Source organism: Strix uralensis, chromosome 2 (genome assembly GCF_047716275.1).
Source record: "Strix uralensis isolate ZFMK-TIS-50842 chromosome 2, bStrUra1, whole genome shotgun sequence".
NCBI classification, from domain to species: Eukaryota; Metazoa; Chordata; class Aves; order Strigiformes; family Strigidae; genus Strix; species Strix uralensis.
In genome coordinates this window covers 126,510,454-126,530,744 of record NC_133973.1, presented here as the reverse complement: position 1 = coordinate 126,530,744, position 20,291 = coordinate 126,510,454, and the positions used below count along the sequence as shown (strand labels likewise).

Below are 20,291 nucleotides of genomic sequence, written 5' to 3'. Positions count from 1 at the left end.
AAAAAAAAAAAAAAAAGAGAGAGAGCGAAAGACCCCTAGGGTTATGTAAATTCCTCATGTATCTCTGGCAGAACCGCCTCCCAAGAATGCTCTACCGAATTTTTAATAGAAGTATTGTCTGAAAATACATGCCTTGTAAGCAAGCAAAATTGAATGGTATTCATCCACGCTGTAAATGCATAATGGCATCCTTCTGCTGTGAAGAAAGTGGCTTCAGGTTTTTTTTTTTTTAAAAAAAGTATTCCAAAGATGCTAAATGTTCAAAATATTAGATTAATATAAAAGCAGTACACAGCAAAATACTGCAACAATAAATTTTAAAGAAAAGCTTTAACAGACTCCATTGCAATTCATGCTAGAACATCCTCAAGTGCTACAGTATTCCAGCAGAGATCATCATCACCAAGGGTTTATAGGAAAGAAAATGGATTTAACTGCAGGTTACTATAAAAGCAGACTGAGAGAACTGTTTAGCCAGGGACTGGCATCAAGGCTGCATTCTCTTACCTCTCCTCTTTGGCACTGCTGTTGCATTCATTATGACAAAGAGCAGGGAGAAACACAGTTGAGGCACAGTGTGCCTTAAAACATTAAGATTTAGATTTTTACTGTCTGCACTGCAGTTGCTAGCACAACTGCTGCTCTTCCAGAAATATTTAAAGCTAGATTTAAAGAAGTCCTTGGTTAACCGTTCCTAAATCAGGCAGGCACATGGAGCTGAGCTGCACAACCTGCTTGAGAAACCAGCCAAACGTTAATTCAGCCACTGCTGAGTTTTCAGCTGAAATGTTGAAGCAAGACAGTTCAGACTGAACAGTACCATAAAGAGATCTGCTCACAGCAAATAGAGAGTCCTACCTTTGCACTTTAATGGAAAAATAGTAACAGTATCCTCCTCTGATTAGCATCTCTATCCCCCTGCAGTTGCAGAGGAGGAAGCTGGGCTCTGACCTCTGCACCAGCTTGCTAAAATTGTTTCCTTCTCAGCTTCAACTACTTGCATGATAGGCTATCAGAAGCAACAAGGTTGCACTGGTGTCCCCACCACACAAGGTATTTTGCTGGCTGAGGTGTTAGTCAAGCAATGTTTGTGACTGTTGTCAAACACTACACGTTTACTAACTACCAAACACTGAGAAATCTTTACTAGAAAGTGTGGAAACCCACCATAGAGTTTAACTCAAGAAGGCAAAGATTGAGGATCTTTCCAATGTGAAAAGCCATTTGACCTCTAGCTATGAGATCTTGGACCATACAGTCCTGCTTCCCTGGCACTTCCACTACTTTTCATCACGGATTTCACCACGCAGTGCCACTGCCAGGTTACAGCTCCCGCTTCTTGTAGCTGTTCTCTGAAAATGTGCTCTGCCTGCTCCCCAGATCAGCCAACTGGTGAAAACCAGTGAACCTGGATGTTTAAGTGGAAAGTCTGAATTTTAGCAGAAGAGCAACACACCCGCTGCACAAGAGCATTTTATTACTTGGAGCACATCACAGGTGTTTCTTCACATCTCAAGAAAAAGGTAAAAATCACAGAAGCCTCACACTCCAGAAATAAACTCACCATGTGTCCCTGACAACAGTCCCTCTTGATAAGTCTGTGTCCTTGGAGTGTTTTCAGCTCGATAAAAACTACTACTGAGCAAATAAATAGTGTTCCAGAATATGCTGCTACAGAAACATGCTCCTAAGCACCTTTCACTTACCAGGTACTATATAAAACCAAATTCTATTCTGAGACATAGGAAAGTCAAGCAGATGGCAGAAGCATGGGTTTTCAAAGTGCTTTTCCCACACATTTTATGTACAAAATGATCATAGCAGTTATTTTAAATCTGTGTGCATGAACTATCTTAAGAGTCATGTCAGTAATTTGCCAAAATTCAGAAAAACAAATCCTCTCACCCAGATAAAAGAGGGAAATGTGCTCAGCTCAGTACTGGAGCCCCCCCAGCTAGCTTTCTATCATCTTTTTCACATAGGATTGTGAAACACAGTAGCTTGTGTTGTGGAAAGCAACTCTGAACTGCTGAGCTTGCTGTCATGAGCATGTCAAGATATTTTAACTGATTGCCTCCTGGCTGTCACAGTCCATGCATAGTATGCTTTTACCACCTCCAATAAAAGGATTATGAACCAACCAGCAGGTGAAAAGCTCAAACAGACGTACTTAACATTTTTCAAAATGTGCAACAAAGCTGTGGAAATCCTTGCTGTAAGATGCTACGAACACCTGAAGTCAGAGTGTGTTTAAAAGTGAATTGTTCGAGCTCATGGAAGAGAAATGCAGGAACAGTTATTAAACACAGAGAAACCACCTCCAGCTCAGGAAGTTTTCAAGTTGCAAATACTTGGGAGACTGCGAAACAGTGCCAAGGGAGTGTCACGATGAACTTGCTCCATTTTGTGTCCTCTTCCTTAGATACCTTCCCTTGGCCACTGTCAGAGACAGGACACCGAGTTTTGATCTGACCCACTATACCTGCTCTAATGCTGTTATGTATCTGCAGCAGATTGGTTCAAGAATACTGATTCTATAAATACTATTAAAAAAATTAAATCTATTTTCTAATAGAGATAGGAATTGGCATCACCCAAACAAGGAGACATTTTAGCTAAACTGGACTATTGTAGAAACAAGCATTATGCTAATCCCAGTCTAAAAGATGCAGCCCACATTATGGAGATCCTTAGTGCCTGGGTGAGCACATTCCTAGAGTGTCTGTTCAACACAGGTGGTATCATATCATTTACTTCATAATCTTGAGTAAATTACACTTCAGTTATTTACTAACACTGTTTTTAGGAAACAAATGTTATTTTTTTCCCCTTTTCTGAATGTGCCTCATCAGAATTTACATCAATTTAGATCTGAAAAAGGTGAAGAAAAAAACCCCTGAAGAGTTAAAACATCAAGACAATATAAATATGTATCCTCCCTAGTCACTTGATGGACAGATGATGCTTGTTTAGATTGATGGTGTCTACCTGGGAGAATATAAGCAGACATTGGCTATGCCACCTCACCATGAAGAATCTCAGCTAAGCTGTTCACATTAAAATTCAAACCAACATCAAAATATTAAAATATGAGGGTGACATAAGGTTTCTAGTTTATAGCAAACAGAACTTGTGGCCAATGTTCCTTAAAATTTTAAAGTTAATCCATTGAAAAGCCTTTAAAAAAAAAAAAAAAAAAAAAAAAAAAAAAAGAGAAGCCCCCTTGGCACAAGTTTCTCGGACAAATGCTCATGTAGAACTGATGACCACTGAGCATCTTTGTTACAGTTCAAATAACGTAAGGAACGCTGACGCTATTCTCACAGCTTTGCCTGGAAAGGGCTAGCCCCTTTGGATGTCCAAAAGCAGCAGAGTCCTGCTTTAAAAGAAGCACCTTTTTTTGCCATCTTTCTTTGGTCGATGACTCAAACAAAGAATGTGCCAGACGAAAAATAAAATCTCCCTGACTAACACGCTTTACCTCTAGCCTAAAGGTACAATTTCCAAGAGCAAGAGTCTTGCTGTCTAAGCCACGAGTTTAAGCCTTTTTTGATTAGTTGACTTGTAAGCATTTTTCAGAAGGAGGTGGCATCTGCACCATGCCTCTGAGATTACTGTAATAAGTTTTCTTACACAGTCTCCTTAAAAGAAGTCCAGAGAAATCTTACAGGTGCTAGGGCCACAGATGGAAAACCACAGGTGAGCCCTTTTGATTCTTCACCTGATAGGAAATCCTAAAATAGTCACCAATTAGAGCAAATTATTTCTCCAAGGAGTCTTGTTTGCAAAGGCTAGAGACTGTTTTACAATGAGCAAGGAGCTGACATGCTAACTGTTTTATGTTTGATTAGCCTGGGAGAGGTTTGGGCAAGAGACTGACAGAGGAAAGATTTCATCTCAGAAGCACATTCAAAAGCCACTGACTTGCTGGAATGACCATAACAATACTTGCAGTCAGGCAGTTTCTGCCTCATTCTTCTTTTTTTTTTTTTTTTCTTTTTTCCTTTTTTTTTTTTCCCCAAAGAACATTTTGCATCTTAAACTACATCTTACCAAAGTGAGTCATTACTGAGATACAATCTTCAAAACACACTGACTTAATGTGGCTGAGCTGGTGGCAGCAAAGACCTAAGGTACAAATGTATTTTCCTGACAGAGCTTAAAAGAGATGCTGATTTTCAAAAATGAAGACTCATAACTGTTACAGAAGATTTATTGAATGTAAATACAGAGTTGTGTCCATAGACAGATCAGCTACTCCTGCTCTCTTCAGCTGTCCAGGCCAGCAGATTGGCAGAACTTCAGATTTACCTCCAACCTCAGAGCTGACAGGCGTTTACCATCTCCTCAGATTACTGCCTACACTTCTTACTAAGACAACTTTCGGCTACATTTTAGTGACTTAATGACTCTACAAAAAAATCACCAGCAAGTACTACAGAAATAATAAACCCACTTATTTTACACCCTGCCTGAATAAAGACTTCTGTAGCTACAGAAGAGCTATTAACATGCATTGCCTAATGAGACCCTCCACTGTGTTCCAGCCTACTTGCCCTTTTTCTGAATGAAGTCACCAAACCCAAAGTGAGCCCAGCTCCTAAGAGACACATTCACAGCCTTCACCTGCACCCAGCTTAGCTCTGTACAGACAGAAGTTAGACCATGCAATGGGTATTCCAACTTTTCTGGGAAACAAGAACAAACACCATAGACCTAGCTTCTCAAACAAGACAAATTACTCATGTTGGATGGCTAGATGCTGCCTGTAAGTATTCATGAGGCACAGCTTAACCCAAAGGAGTGTCCCACACAAAACAGCAACAGCACTGGATAGTCAAACTGCTTCTGCTTGTACTGCAAGTTTCTGTTGGATAAATAGGTCAAGTAACTATAGTTTATCTAATACCTTTTGCATAAGTGACCTAAAGAGCAGGGGCATGGAGGGAGACCTTTCACCTCCATTCCCATTTCTAAGCCCTGTGTGAAAGATGGCTCCAGCATACCCTTCCTCAGTGCAGACTGCTTTCTACTTGTCCTCTGCTCAGGTGTAACAAGCACCAAGCTCTGTCTCCCCTGAAGAACTACAACACCAGCTGCAGACTCCTTCAGCCTTTAATTACCTTACAGTTGACCTTTTCAACCAACACACCTTTTCTTCTAACTACTTGTGAAGCACCAGCATTGAAGCGAGACAACAAGTTTTAAATTGCTGGAATAGAAGTCACTTATCTCAAAGTAGGTTCTACCTGCACCATCCCTGATGTTACTGCCTTGTCCATTCTTTCCCCAGTAATGCAAAACTTAAACTACTAATGCAATCGAACAATTTGTTTAGGTTTTCTGGAAGGAACAGAAGATGAAAAAAATTTCTGAACTCTCCTAAAGCATTAATACATCATAAACTAATTGGAGTTCTTCTGGTTTGGCACTTGCACTGTTTTGTTTAACTGTGGAGACTGCAAAATGTAAAAATATTAAATATGGTGGAGAAACAGAATTAAAAAAACTACAAGGAAGACAGGCTATATCTGATTCTAGTTCAGATGCATTAGAGCCTATCTTCTGTATTTCAGAGGGAGAAGCTAACCAGTCAAAATGAAGAGCTGACTAATGAACATCATGCACCTAAAGTGTTGTTTTAATGCATTTCCTACCACTAAGGACTGGAAGTTTCCACTGCAGGATGCTACCAAAGAGTCCCAATCCAGAGTTTTCTATCAGTAGTGCTCTTGAGTGAAAACTGCTGTAACTGAGTTAAAGAGGATGTAAAACATGGATGCTAGAACAGCTGCCATGGCACCCAGTGGGTGTTTCAGTCATCCTTTGGAGGGAACAGAACAAGCCAGCTCCTAAGGGGGAAAGAAATGTGGTGCTTTATCTTTAAATTTTCATTTATAGTGTGCTATTATCAACTTATTACTACACAAAACCAGTGACAACTTGTGAACTTTAACAGCATGCTTCTACCTCATATACACGTCATACTACATATAATGTATGTGTGCAGCCACTCTAAAGTCCAGTTTATGGAGTTAGTAGTATGGGTACTTCCACATAAATAGTTGCCTTAATTTTCTAGCTCTAAGCTAGTTATTGCAGTAAGGCAATGAGTGCTCACTGGAATAATCAAATCCTGATGCTGATTTCCAGGGAGGGTCAAGGTTCACTCTGCCCGCTGAACAGCCAGTGGGTATTTGCATGCAGGCAGCACAGTTGATTTCAAGACACAAAACATATTGTAGTAAAGCAACATTTCAAGTGTTCTTCCATGCTGGATGAGATCCAACTGGTGTCAGGTAGAATATTTAGACAGCATGTAGGCACTCCATTTCATCAGAGGTCTAATCAAATTTCCAAATGCTAGAACAAATTACTATTTCCACACCTCTAATCAGTAACAAGGGTGCTTTACTGAGAAGAATGTCAATCAACTCAGAGGGAGTATTTTTTATTTTTTTAGTTAATATGGATAATTACATTAAAACAGATTTAGAACCATATGGCCAAAACCCCTCCAGATACATTTAGCCAATAATGTAACTACACTCCCTTCACCACATGCTAAAGCAGGAGATATTAAACATATTTACAAGCACATGCTATTAAATTAGGTTCAACGCTGTTAAGATACTGTCTTATTAAATAGTTTTCAACTGCACAACTCATACAGAGGAGAGAACATACGCTGGCTTTCAATTGTTTTGTTGGTATCAGCCAGACCAAATCCAATGCAGTAATAAACAGCTCAGAGACAGAGAAAAGATTAATTTGAGTAAGCAGCACTGTACTGCTCTAAGAATGGCTTACACTAAGACAGCCAGTACTTCTTCGCTATCATCAACATAACTCTATTCTACTTAGGTTATGTGGAATTGCTCAGAAGCACAGATTCTTCATTCCCAAGTAACCTTCAAGTCACAATTAATGTTCATTTTTGTGTGAAAAATGTTAAGAGGTTATCCTTGAAACAATTCCTCCCTTCTAAGGAAGAATTTAATTGACCCTTTAAAGTATCAATTGACTCTAAAAGATTTATAATTCTCTCTAGTTTCATGGGAAAACTAAGTTCAAATTTAATACACTTTAAAACAGATACACAATTACACATTTTGATTCCAAAGTGCAGCAACTGAGACATAGTGGTTGTATTTACAAGTTTATTGCTCATTCTGAATGGATGAAAACCTGATTTTAAAGTCACCTTTTATTTTTCTTCTAAATGTCTTCCGTGCTTGAAGAGATAATAGACACCTATGGTTCCACGTAATTCTCAAGAATGGGATTTCTCCTGGCTTTCATACATGTTAACCTAACATCTGTGTACATTGGAAGGCTCAAACAACCCAAAGGGTGGTCCACACAGCGATCACACAAATGGAGCAAGTTCATGAGGAACTTACTTCCCGTGTGATGCAGGCTTATAACTTCAGTTCCAGCCTACTCAAAACACATGAAGCCAGGAATACTACATATTCCTCTCCATTACTATTTTTCCACACCTGATCCCCTGAGGGACTGCAGATAGCCTCACACTGGTACCAAGTTCACTAGGTTGGGTGCTGAGTTCAGAATCCATCAGAAATCCATTGTCAGTCTAACAAAACAAGATGCTTACCTTGAGAGAAATATGACTGAGCCATTAACAAGAAAAAAAAAAAAAAAAGGAAAGGTGTTTAATCAGGAGGTTGTATCTGTTTATTTACCTTACTCTAATTCAGGTAACTAGGGACCTTCAGGAAAGATTTAAGACATCTTTCCAGATTAAAAGCACTGACTTCTGTTGATTACCTTGAGCACCATCACTTACACCCTGTTCAGCCCCTCCCTAACTTAAGTCCCTGATTGCCACAAACACTATGCCCTAGAAGAAAAAAAAGCCTGTGTTTCAAAACATCTTACTTTCAATTTAAATAAGATGTGAGAATGAAGGTATTTCAATAAATCAATGGTTGATATGGTCTATACCAAGAACAAAATAGTTTCTCAGCATTCTAAACACGTAATATTAACTATCATTACATGAGTATTTTGCCCCAACTGATAGTTATCCAATGTCTGATATGCAGGAAGCATCCTATAATAAAAATCTGAAATTAGTGGTTAAGAGAGACATTTAAAATTAATACCCCTTGATCATGGCCTCCTCTATTATCAGTAACACTAGTTTGGCCAGGGTGGCATACTGAGAACCCCAGAAAATTTCTTGAACTATCCCTAACACATTCAATGGACTGACTGATAGATAAACAGTCAGAAAAAAATTGTTTGTGGAGAATATCCCTGTAATGGAATTTCACAAGATATTTGAGTCATCTGCATTACGCTCCCTATAGCTTCTACTCAAAGCTCACAGACTACCAGGCTGGGTTGCGGAGACAACAATGGGAAGGACCTCTGCATACAAACAGGAATACTTGCAAAGAACAGAGAAATTACATCGCATAATTTATTTCCATACAGGTTTTTCCAAAGCTGATGAGGTGAAATTTCTCATTAACTGAGGTCTCCCTCCTGACAATTCAAATTTCTTTTCTACTGAAAATGCCCCTTTTACCCCCAGTCTATCCTGACCCACTTAAGACAAAAGCCAATATTTAGCCTAGCCAAGCAAACTATCTATGCTTGCGATCCTTATTCTCCAGCCCTGGAAATGGAAATCTTATAATAAAATCTCCAGACCAGCTCCCCTAGCTATGGAAAGCCAGGGGACAATTATACCACTATCTTCTCTCGCTCAAATCTCCCTAGCCAGAAAAAAAGGTTCAAATAAAGAACCAAACGAGTATTAACAGCTCCCTCGCCAATGTGGGAGAGAGGAAAAACCAAGGATGCTTAATGAACCATATTATTTTTTCAGATTTCAAAACACCACCATTTAAAGAGAGGTGAAATTTGAAGCACTAATTAAGTAATACGCATAAATTTAAAGCAAATGCTCACAGAGTCCACATCTCCAAACCACAGCCTGCGATTTGGCTAATGCAACGCACCACTCCTACCAGCAGCAGTAAGTCTTAACAGAGGACAACCTCCATGCTTGGCTAACCCACTCCCAACACTAAACCTCAAAGTTTCTTTTGAAGAAAATCCTCCTCCCCATTTTCTTTCCTTTCCTACCTCCACTCACTCCCTGTAATTCAGGGAAGACTGTTTTGTTTTGGTTTTTTTTAAATAAAAGTGACTATTCTAAATGAGCGTGGTTCCTATGAGGCCACTTCTTACAGCTTTTCTCTCTTGCAAAACAGCGTCCTTCACCAGAGGTTCATTTCACTCATGCCACTCTCATTACAGGTCTAATGAAAATTTAATAGTTCTGCCTTCTCATTTTCAGCACATGAGACTAGAAAGGTAAAAGGAAAATTTTTTACCCTGGCTTTTAAGGCAAAAGTGGGAGAACCCAGAAACCCTCAAGACCAGCACAGACGTGCAAAGAGCAATAGCAGTCTTCGATTCCAGGCAGCAAAGCCAATAGTTAACACAGGGGGGTGGGAGAACAATTATGTCAAGGGGTCAGAGTCTGAAGAGATACAAATCACTGCAAGACTTGTGAGGATGGGGAAGGAAAGAAACCACAGTCATCTCTGGATTTCCACGGCATTTATTTCACAGGAAAGAATCTTGTTTTGTAAGTTGTTTTTTTTTTAACCAAATCTTTCCAGAAAAAGTAAGAACAAATGATGAGGGTGAGGAGCCTGTTGCTGACAATCTTAACTGCCCTAAAAGGTTGGGTTTGTTGCTCTTGGTTTACAGCTTTACATTTTGCACTCTCAAAAGACCCGTCTTCTCCCCCTAGCTGCGCCTGAAGGATTAGTGGTGGAGTGACCCGAGCTGGTTTCACCACAGAACACACAAACACCGAAGGCAGACACTATGCTTTAAGCAACAGAAAGTTGCTAAAATTAGAACCAATAAGAAACAGAGCTAGGTTTCCGTGATAGACTTTGCAAATCACTTTGAGGACTCCTGTAGAAAGAGGCACATCGGAGATTTAAAGCCATCTAGGAAACTGTAAATGTAGACAACTACGGTGTGACGAGACTATTATTGACAGTGGTCAAACTATGGAAGACATAATTTGATTTTACAAAGTAAGATTCTCTGTGACAGTCAAGCTTGTTCAGATTTCCAAAGCCAACTACAATATGCAACCCAATGACAAAGACGCTGCACTGTGGAACACCCAGGGTGTTTTTCAAGCAAAGGCATAGCAACTTTCATTTGCCTATGTTCAAAATAGATTGAACCTCAAAATAGTCAAGACGTCCTTGAAAGGCCTCTTGATTTCTACAGAACAGGTAACAGCATCTCCATGCACCTTCATGACTCATGGTGACACATATTTTAGCTTGCACAGGCTTATGAGACCTGACATTAGACTATTTTTGGTTCACTTTTGGGCTACTTTTTTCACTTACCCATACAGAACAATAAAGTGAATGAAAGTGTCTCTTCATTTTTTTTTTTTTTTATATGACCTCTATTGCAAGCACTACATCATTTAATGACATTCACACATTTTTCTGTCTTAAAAGTAGTGCTTTTTTTTTGACAGCACTAGACCTAGAACAAACTTCCAGAGCCTCACAAATTCAGACACTTTTTAATTTTCCAACCTAAGTGTATTTATGACCATTTTACATCCATCTACTCATGAGATAAATTCTCCTCACGGGCTCTTACCATCAGATGTATTCATATCCCCTCTCAGACTTTGTTTCTGCTGTATTAAAAAAGCAGTCTTTTAGTATCCTCTCCTGCAAAGTCAGCACTCTGTTTGTCCCAGCACCCAACCAGCTCACCTCTACACCTGTTTGATTAGGGTCCATCCTTCCCAGCTTCCTTCGTCCCCAACACCACTGCCCTGCAGGGTGACAGTAAGCTGCTGGTCCTCCTGCACACCTACATCCTTCTCCCTCTCCTTCAAGGAGCTGTTCTTATTAAAAATTATGAGTAACAAGTAGTCAAGGCTGTAACTCTTACATTTCATATCACTGGATTTCACCCCACTTCTAACTACACCAGCACTCAAGGTCTCCCAGCTTTCTACGAAATGTTCCACTCTTTCCCTGGACCAACAACATTTACCACTTCTGCTGTGTGTATGTCTTTTAGAAACAGTCACATTCTCATCGCAATTCAGGACAGTGTTAAACCAGATTAGTTTCAAGCGATCTTTTGAAAACCCACAGGTAATCTACTCTCAGCACAGTGACTTCTTTCAGCATGGCCCACCACCATCCCCACTCCCGTCAGCTCCCTAACACTCCTCTATAATTAACAGGAACAAAAAATAGACATGTGTCAGATCAAAGTCTCCTATTGCCCAGTAACCTGTCACTGCCACAGGGGGCAATAGCAGACATGTAACATCCAGGAAGGCATACAGAAACTATACCAGATTGTTGCTATTTCTTATTTACAGGTCCAGTTTAATTTTTCTGTTATGAATTTGCCCAAATACTTTTCAAACCCACTTAAAACTTTTTGTTATTTAGAACATTTTGTGTTAGTATATCCCAAAGTTTAATGTGAGCTGACTTGCTAGTGCCGCAAGAAGTTCAACCTTTGACGTTATTTCAGATGTTTAATGAATGAAGTCTAGTTTTAGTCCACCCAAAGCTTTCGGAAGAGGACACTCCAGCAGATGTCTTATCTACAGAAGACTACATAGTTCTAGCGTGACCTGCTTTTGGCAGTATCATGTCATACATTTTTTTTTCATGTATCTGTATACTTTTCTGTCAAAATTTGCTTTAGTAACTTGTATAGTATTGAGACTTGTGCTAAAGCAGGCGATTGGCATGGGGGTATGAGGAGCACTGAAAATGATATCCATCATACTGATGGCTATTTCCCTCTCACAGGATCACCCTGATTGGGTAGGTCTATGAAAAACAGGAACAGATTCTGGATTTCATCTACCTTTTATCCAGGACTGCAGCACAGAGACTGTCTCAAGCCAGAAGAGTCAGCTAAGCCGGGTTCACTTCCACCTTGCCAACAGCGATAGATGCTTATAAACCACACTACTCTCCCATCACCCATTTTGCTGTTGCTCTTGTATCTCCCTCACTGAAATCTAACATAAAACAAATATTTAATCCCAGAACCACGTTTATACTAATTTTCTTTTCTATCCTACCGACTTGTATGCACATGTAAAATAACCTTTCACTTCACATGCTTTGCAATTTGCAACTAAGCTTGAACAGTTGGCAAACTCTCCCTGTTCCTACATTTCCTGATATATCAGGATTTTTCCATCCCCTGAAGACTTTTTCCTTATTCCTAAAAGCCTTCCTGAAGCAGATGTTTGTCCAAAGGAATACTGAGCCCTTCCTATATATTCTCTTCCTGCTTGCTTGGGCTATTGATTTTGTTTAGGCAGGAGAACCTTGGGTTTCCATCAGGTTCCAGAGCCCCTCCAGATTTACAGCCCAGTGCTCCCCTCCCCAGGGACTCCCTTACATGTTGGATTTTAAAACATGAGAGCTGGAGGCTATCCTGGTAACTGCAATGGCAGCAACTCTCAGCCACCTCCAGGAAGGACTTGGCCACAGCACTCATATGCCATTTTAAGCACTTTCCCCTACTGATATTTCACAGTTTTGTTACAAAGCCTGTCCATCAATCCCACAAAACAGAGCTACTCCTGTTGTTTTGTTCATTCTTCCATTTATTTTAACCTGAGTCAAAGCATTAGCCTCGGTTGTCTGTTCAACAAGCACTTGTAAAATCCAAACCAGCATCACCTATTACTGGTTGTTGTCATCTTTTTTTCTAAATCAAATAATAACATAGCTGTCATATCTATGACTGTCTAAGCCCTTCTGATTAGCAGCAATTGTTCTGCAAGTAGATCTGGTTATTTAACATGTCCCATAACAACAAATCCAACTGGAAATTGTATCTTTTTAATATGAAAAACCTTCCTCATAGGGAAATTTAACCCATGGATCCTTAGCAAGTTTCTAGCGCTACTCTAATAGAACTTTCCGTAATAAAACATAACTTTGATTAATCTGAAATGAGCTGAAACCTAAAGCACTGTGTCCAGCTTTTCCTGTTCCCCTTTTGAAAGAGAAACTTACCTTCACCCATGAGAATCCAAAACCTGCTAGACTATTTCAAATTTCATTATATGCCACTGAGTAGAAAGCTTGCTTTGCCCCTTATAATTTTGACAACAACACTACCTAAACTGCAAGCATTCAAGTGGCTTCAAATAAAGACTTAAGACTGAGGAGGGCAGAAGAGATTCAACATGTTTTAAGGCCAATCATTTTTCCAGTATACTATCACATGAGCATTAAAAAAACCCCAACACCATCAAAAGAACAGATGAGACAGCACTTATCTGAAGATTATTACTCTGAGACTCAGGTCAAATTTGCATCTCACTTCCACCAAGCCTTTTTTTTTTTTCCTGTTTTCTATCTGCATGCTTGCCAATGAAGTGCAAAAGGTTAAAATTTACAGTGATTTTTATTACAGCTGTAGTCAGAAGCTCTATACTTCTATGGTTATTGTCCATCCTAAAACACAGATGCAACAATGTCCTAGTACAGCCACTGCAAGCACAAAACACCTGTATTTCAAGAGGGTTTCACGGGCTGTCGCTTAGTTTCTTTCTTCTTTCCCCAATTTTGCAATGTAAGTAGTTGAAATGACCACAGACAAAGCAGGCCAGAGCTGAGCTGCCTTCCTCAACAGACCCAACTGGGTACCTATGTTTTACCATCAGCATCCCTAAATTACTTTTTAAAAAAAAAAAAAAAAAAACCTAATCAAAAATCTAATCCAGCAAGTTTCCTGTTACCAGGAAAGTACCATCTAGCCCAGTCCGTGCCCCTCCACCCCCCACTGATATTAAAGCGGTATACAAAAAAAAGTCCTACCCAGCAGGATGAGACTATGGCTTCAAAAAAATTCAATAATTTAAATTTAATTTTAGATCTACAAGTGCTGCCAAGCACCACTTTATTTGTCAACAAAACATTTTGATTATTTGGAAGAACAAAGCAAGCTCCCTCCCTGCTTTTCTCCACAGACATATTTGGCACCGGTTAATTTGTATGTCTTTAGACATATGTCAAGTCTGAAGCTGTTTCAGGCTTTAACCCCGCAGAACTTCTCTCTTTTAAGTACTTGTTTTTCTTAAAGCAGTAACAGCAGCAAGTTAAAGCCAAGAAGGGATTCGATCCTGCAACGAAATAGTTAAAAATCAGACTCTGCTGATGTGTGCTTCTCTGATCCATTACATTTCTCGCAAGCTGAGCTAAGAGCTGAGCACCAAGTATCAACTGTAATATGATCCAAGAGTTTATGGAAAAAATAACTGCACATACCAAGCATGCACATTTAATAAGATTTTGTTTCCATTAAAATATTCGAGAAACATGATTTTTAAGATCTGCTTCTCTCTCTGACCGATTTTTAACGTTTCTCCTCCCCCCTCCCCTAAATACACACCTCCTTTCCAAAAACCAAACCCTTAAAAAAAAAAAAAAAAGAAGAAAGAAAAAAGCAGTCCTACTGCAGGGAAGAGAGGCTTGAAAAACAACTTTGATTGGCACTTGGCCTGACCCACAGAGGAAGAAAAACAGTTTTTGGACAAAGAGCGCAAATATTTGAGCTCATTGACTTAGAGGCTTTCTTAGCATTTGCAAGAACCAACCTGGTGCGAAATGTATGGGGAGAGACTGAATTAAAATAAAAGCAAAAACGGCATCACGTTCATCTTGGGCGCTTGGACTCTGCGCATTTGCACAGCTCAGCAATTTTAATTCATTTGCACTGGACAAACAAAAAGCACCTCAACTAATGCTCCCCGTTCCGCAGATGTCGAGGGGAGGTGGTAAAGCGATTACACTCCTGAAGCCCCGAGCGCAGAGGAGCGGCTGATAACTGCAGGGATGGGGTGTAGCGGACTGGGAGGGGGGGGGGCAGGGGCTTTTGGGGGGCTTTTTCAATGTTTTTAAAGCTCTGATTTCAGATGCCCCCGCACAAAGACTCGACGGAGATTACAGTGATTGATTTTACCGGTGAAATGTGTGGATAAACTTTCCAAGCGCTGCTGGGCCCCAAGTCAATCCCCCCCCATGCCATCGGGGAGGGCAGGCGACCCCCAGATCCTCGCCGGGAGGGTGTGGGGGGGCAGCCTAGGGCAGGGGCAAGTGACAACCGTCCCAGGGGGAGGGAGGCGATGACGGTGCGGGACCTGGCACCCTCAGCACCCCCGGCACACCTGGGGCCGTGTCCCCCCCGCCCTGCACCCCTCTGCTGCCCCCCACCCCACACCCCCAGGCACTCGCCTCTTTGCGGGTCCCATACACCCCCCCACCAGGTGCCCCACAGCCCCCACCCTACTGCCCCAGAGCCCCCCCCTGAACCCCTCTATCCACCCGCCCCACTGCTGCCCTATGGCCCATTTGTCCTCATGACCCTGCCCCCCTCCTCCCCCCCCCCCAAGTCTCTGCCCCATCGCGCCGCTCCCCAATCCCTCTTACAAGTCCCTACCCCACCGCCCCCCGCAGCCCCCTCGGCTCCCCCCGCCTCACACCGGGCCCCCCCCCCGGTACCTGTCTCGGCACCTTCCGGCAATTGCCGCACACCCGGTACTGGCCGGCGGCGGAGGCGGCGGCGGCGCTGCCCACGGGGCCGGAGCCGAGCCGGTTCATGCTGGCGGAGAGCGCGGCGCTGGCCGGGCGGGGAAAGGGGGGAGGCGGCAAGGTGGCTCCGCGCCGCTCAGCAGCCCGCGCCGCCGGCCGCCCCCATCCTCCAGCCGCGGCCCCAGCACCCCGCTCCGGGCCGCTGCCCCCTGCGCACACCCCTGCGCGCTCCGCCAATCCGCGCGGGCCGCCCCGCCCACAGCCGCCGCGTCCGGCCAATCCCGGAGGCCGTCCGCCGCCGACCAATGGGCAGAGCGCTCTCCGGTTCCCATCTCCAGGCAGCCTGCGAGCGGGGGCGGGGTCAGAGGCGTGGCCACCGCCGCGGAGGGGCGGGGCCGGCCGCGTCTCTGGGCAGCGTTGGGGAGAGAGGCGGGGCCGGCGCCTCGGCGCGTGCCTTCTCCCGGCCAATAGGGTGGGCCAGCGGGCGCTATGCAAACGAGGCGCGAGAGGCCCCGCCCCCGGAGCGGGGGGCCGCGGCCCGGCGGGCGCCGGGAGGAAGCGGGGAGCGGGAGCGGGGGGCGGCCGGGCCGCGGGGCTTCGGCCCTCCCCAGGCGGTCCCCCGGCTCTGCTCGGGGCTGCGCTGCTCCAGGATGGTCCCCGAGGGGCTCAAGTTTGGGGGCGCGGAGCAGGGCAAGGCGAGGGGGCTCCGGTGTGATGAAGTGCGGGCCTCAGCCTCCCGCCTCGCTTGGCCGCCGGCCCCGGGGCCAGGCTTCGGCCCAGGCCCGGGCCCAGGCCCAGGCCCAAGCCCAGGCCGTCCTCCCGGGGTATCCCGTCCCCAGAGCCGCGGATCCGTTAATCTTGGCGAGGGTGCTCACTGCTGCCAGCCGAAGGCGTCTGGGGCGGGGGGCTGCCTGTGTGGAGGACGAACTGCTTTCTGCAAAAGCGGCCGCTCTGAGGTGGCAGCTTGCACATGTAGGGACAAGACTGCTCTGCTGCCAGGCAGAATAGGATTAGGTATTTGCTTTAGGGGAAGTTGGGAACGTTTGGAGCGCGCATGCGAGCGTGTGTGTGTTTGCCTCAGGTCGCCGGGATTGTTAGAAATGATGAGTCAGGTTTTCTAGGCTCCATGCTAATGCTCAGAGATGGAGTGTATAATTAGGATAGAGACAAATCTATAATCTGCAGCCTAGGATAGCTGGGATATAAACCTCTTTTTTACATCATAGCATCACTGCAGTTTTCCTTGTTTGTGTGCTCTTTAGCTTTAGATTTTAAATACGTATATATGAGCTTTAACATGAGTTGTCATGCCAATGTCAATAAAAGTTTGCTTATTAAATGTTGAACATGGTATAACTCCTATCTTGAAAGATGATGGTATAGAAGGATTTGATTTTATTATGGAAACAGAATGCTGTAGCCCTATAAAATTTCTGAGAAGACTAAGGGTGTTACATTGTTTTCAAGGCTTCTCCTGGCAAAACAGTTGTAAATCAGCTGCTTGAGAACTGTGATCTGCTTTGCCTGGGAATACTTTATATTTTTGCAAAATGAAGCCTTGTGTAATTTAGCCAAGTGGCTGGCTAAAAAGGGCACAATGCAATTAGTAATTTACATATCTTAAAGGAGACTAATTGAACCTAGACCCGACTGTCTTTGAGAACTACTGAAAAGTTTCTCAAATCAGACTTTGCCACCATAAGCAAAACCCATCCACAGCAACACCCTCCTCCATTCTTCCCCTTCCATCCATTTCCAAAAGGATCTTTTCCTCAGGCAGAGCTGCCTTCAGCAGACGGGTGCTCTGTGGACTCTGCTGTTGCCAGTCAGTTCACTGTGGAATGCATCCAAATGTTACAGTCACAGGCAGCCATACAAAATGCTTGGAGAGGAATAAATGGAAGAGGTTTGTTTTTTTTTTTTTCCAAGCAGTGTAGCAGAAATGCCATTCCAACATGAGAAAACAGTTTGCTTGAGTGCAGGTACTTGTGGTGCCATGTCCGAATCCCACGTGCTACAGCACGGTGCTATTAAAACAAGTGACAAAGGGGAGCCAAAGAGGTTGGTTTCCATTATCTGGTCGGAATGTAATGCTAAAATATAAGTAAACAGCATTTTTATTTCTTGCTGAATTCCATGATAATATTATCTGAAATGAAGAGTTTTAAAAGAAGCAGAAGATCAGAGTTATTAAGGCCACAAGCAATGCAGAGCTGACTCTTTAGCTCAACTAAGAACACTTTGAGTCATTTGCTGTCAAAGTGCCTGGTTGAAAACAAACCCATTGGCAAGGATGGTAGCAGGCAAGTTTGAAACACAGGTAAAAGAATGATTTCGATTGAGTTACTCTTAATATTTAACATTGGAACATTGGCAAATACTCAAATTTCAGTAGCAACATCCATTCATTTATTTCCACAGTGGCAAGTACACATGACTGGACATCCTCAGAAATGTGGTTGGGTCCTATTCCTCTACACTGAAGTTATTTCCACCTTTAGTGACAAATTCAGACCTTTAGCAAAGCCCGTTACAACTGTGAAAAGTCTCCATTAGCCAAGTGTGAAAGTTAGGCTGACTTGTAATGCAGTTTAAAATTTGAGAAATTTGATATCTGGTCTCTGTTCTGCCACAAACTTCTTGTGAAAGGGGGTGGGACATGTATGCCCAGATGCTTGAAGTATTTGGTTGACTAACCCTCACTTAAACCATAAGCACTTAAGTACCTTTGTGGCTCCCAGTCTTGCCCTTCAGTACTTTAGTATCTGAGAAATGTCAAGAGAAGCATAAACTTTGAAAGTGTTTCATTGTTTTTGGAAACAGCATAGCAAATTAAGGTTGCCTAAAATCCTTTCCTGCACCCAACAAAAGCTCTCTCAGATATCTTTTCTGAAGTTCATTTTTTCCTCTGCATTTTCTTTCTATAAAGAGTTTTAATGCCTAATAGAGATCAGAAGTGTACCTAACAGGGCTAGACGCAGTGCTTATCCTGTATCAGTATTTGATAATTAGTGTTTAGACTAGAGACAATACCAGAATTTTCAAACCACCTGAACTCTGTCTAGATGCAGTGTTTGGAAATGAACTGTTGGGATCCCTGTGGCACTGGTCCTGTAAAACACCATGTATGTACTCAGCTTACGCCATCTGCAGAGTCCTGCTGCCTGCAAAGACTTGTGCATGTGTGCCTGATTTTAAGCTCTTGGCTTGTTCCATTTTGAGTTAAACATGTGCATAAGTTCTGCAGAGTAAAAGCCTCTCTTTGTGCAAGCTGGCTTCTTGGTGAATATATCCACATTCTTGAAAGTTCTCCTTGTAAACTTATTTCTCCAAAGAAGTATTGCAAAAAATAATGAGTGCTCCCTTCACAATTGTCTGGCAGTTTTTATGATCCAGCTGTACCTCACTTGCCATCCACTGCTATGGATTTCCTTCAGTTTTTGCCTTGTTACTGAGTCGTAAAGGAAAGCAGAATCCTGAAATTAAGAGGTAATTGAATTAGAAGTTGCCTGGCATCTTGACCTGCCTGAAAATTTTAAGAAGGTCATCAGTTCTATAAACCCAACCAGTCCTCTCTGCTGAGGTCACTTAGAGAGGTTGCAAGTTACTGCCATGTGTGGGAAAGGTGGAGATTTTTTTTTATTCATGGTACGAAACCTACCGTCTTGAGACCATCACATCCTTTCAGAGAAATTACTGACCTGCTGAGATAGAGTTGCACAAGTGGTTACTGGTTTAAATAGATTTTTATCATCAATGATTGTAACTTTTGCAAAGTTTAAAAAACAAACACTATGATGAAACAAAAAGGCAGGAACAAACTTTAAAAGGAAGTAGGGATTTCTCTGCCTCCTGAAATCATCAGATGCATTTTTGGCAGACACATTGCAGCCAGGCGTGGACTGCTGCCCTCGCCATAGGAGTGGATGAGATGTGACGGCCTTTGCTAGAAGGTCAAAGTTCTCCTAATGCCTTATGCAGCCTTCACACTAACATGGTTGAAACGGATCAGCTAAGAGACAAAGCTCATCCAAACATCGATCTGCTTTCATCTCCAGAACGAGCACTTACACCGTGGTTTAACAGTGTGATACCAGCTTTGAACTCCTGCTGGGGCTGCAATATTTCTGCCTGGAATTTCCTGAAGAGAAGGTTGAGAGCTCGAAACAATGCATCTCCACTGCCTTCCAGAAAGCATCACACCCAACAGTCATCCAATGTACAACCAGTCTGTGAGAGAGCACAGAGCAATAAGTGTCTTCTTACTGCAAGAGCAATAAGAAGATGCTCTGTAGATTGTCTGTGCAGTGTTGACCATGCTGTGCGTCCTGGAAAAGTCAGCCTAGCTGCACTGTGCTGTGAAGGTGCTATGGGAGTGCTCAGTAAGTCCACGCGATGCTTTCCCAAGACGTGCACCTACTGTACAAGCGTGCAGTGCTTTTGTTGTTCAGACATTAATGCAGCAGCTTGATGCTTCCTGAAAAGGTTGGATTGACAAGATCAAGTGCTGTAAAATCAAACTTGTTATGCAGTGAATATGTTTGTGATTCATAAACCTTCAGCAGCTTGGAGAAAGAGGAAGGGAGGGGGCAGCTGCCACACAATAGCTCTGACTGGATTGCTGCAAGACTAGAAATCCCATGTGAAATTAAAAGATCCTCAAGTTTTGCCCAGGAG

General features: G+C 42.8%; 1 protein-coding gene across 3 annotated transcripts in view; it reads right to left on the bottom strand.

Moving 5' to 3' along the window:
• The window catches only part of SESN3 (sestrin 3), a 44,323-nt gene extending 28,512 nt beyond the window's left edge, over nucleotides 1–15,811 (bottom strand). For all 3 annotated transcript variants that reach the window (XR_012627725.1, XM_074860235.1, XM_074860236.1), the window contains exon 1: nucleotides 15,585–15,811. Coding sequence is in view for 2 of the 3 variants with exons in the window: in XM_074860235.1 (XP_074716336.1) it covers nucleotides 15,585–15,683 (99 nt within the window). In the remaining variant the exon portion in view is untranslated. The remainder of the gene's footprint in view (nucleotides 1–15,584) is intronic.
• Nucleotides 15,812–20,291: the final 4,480 nt, after the last annotated feature.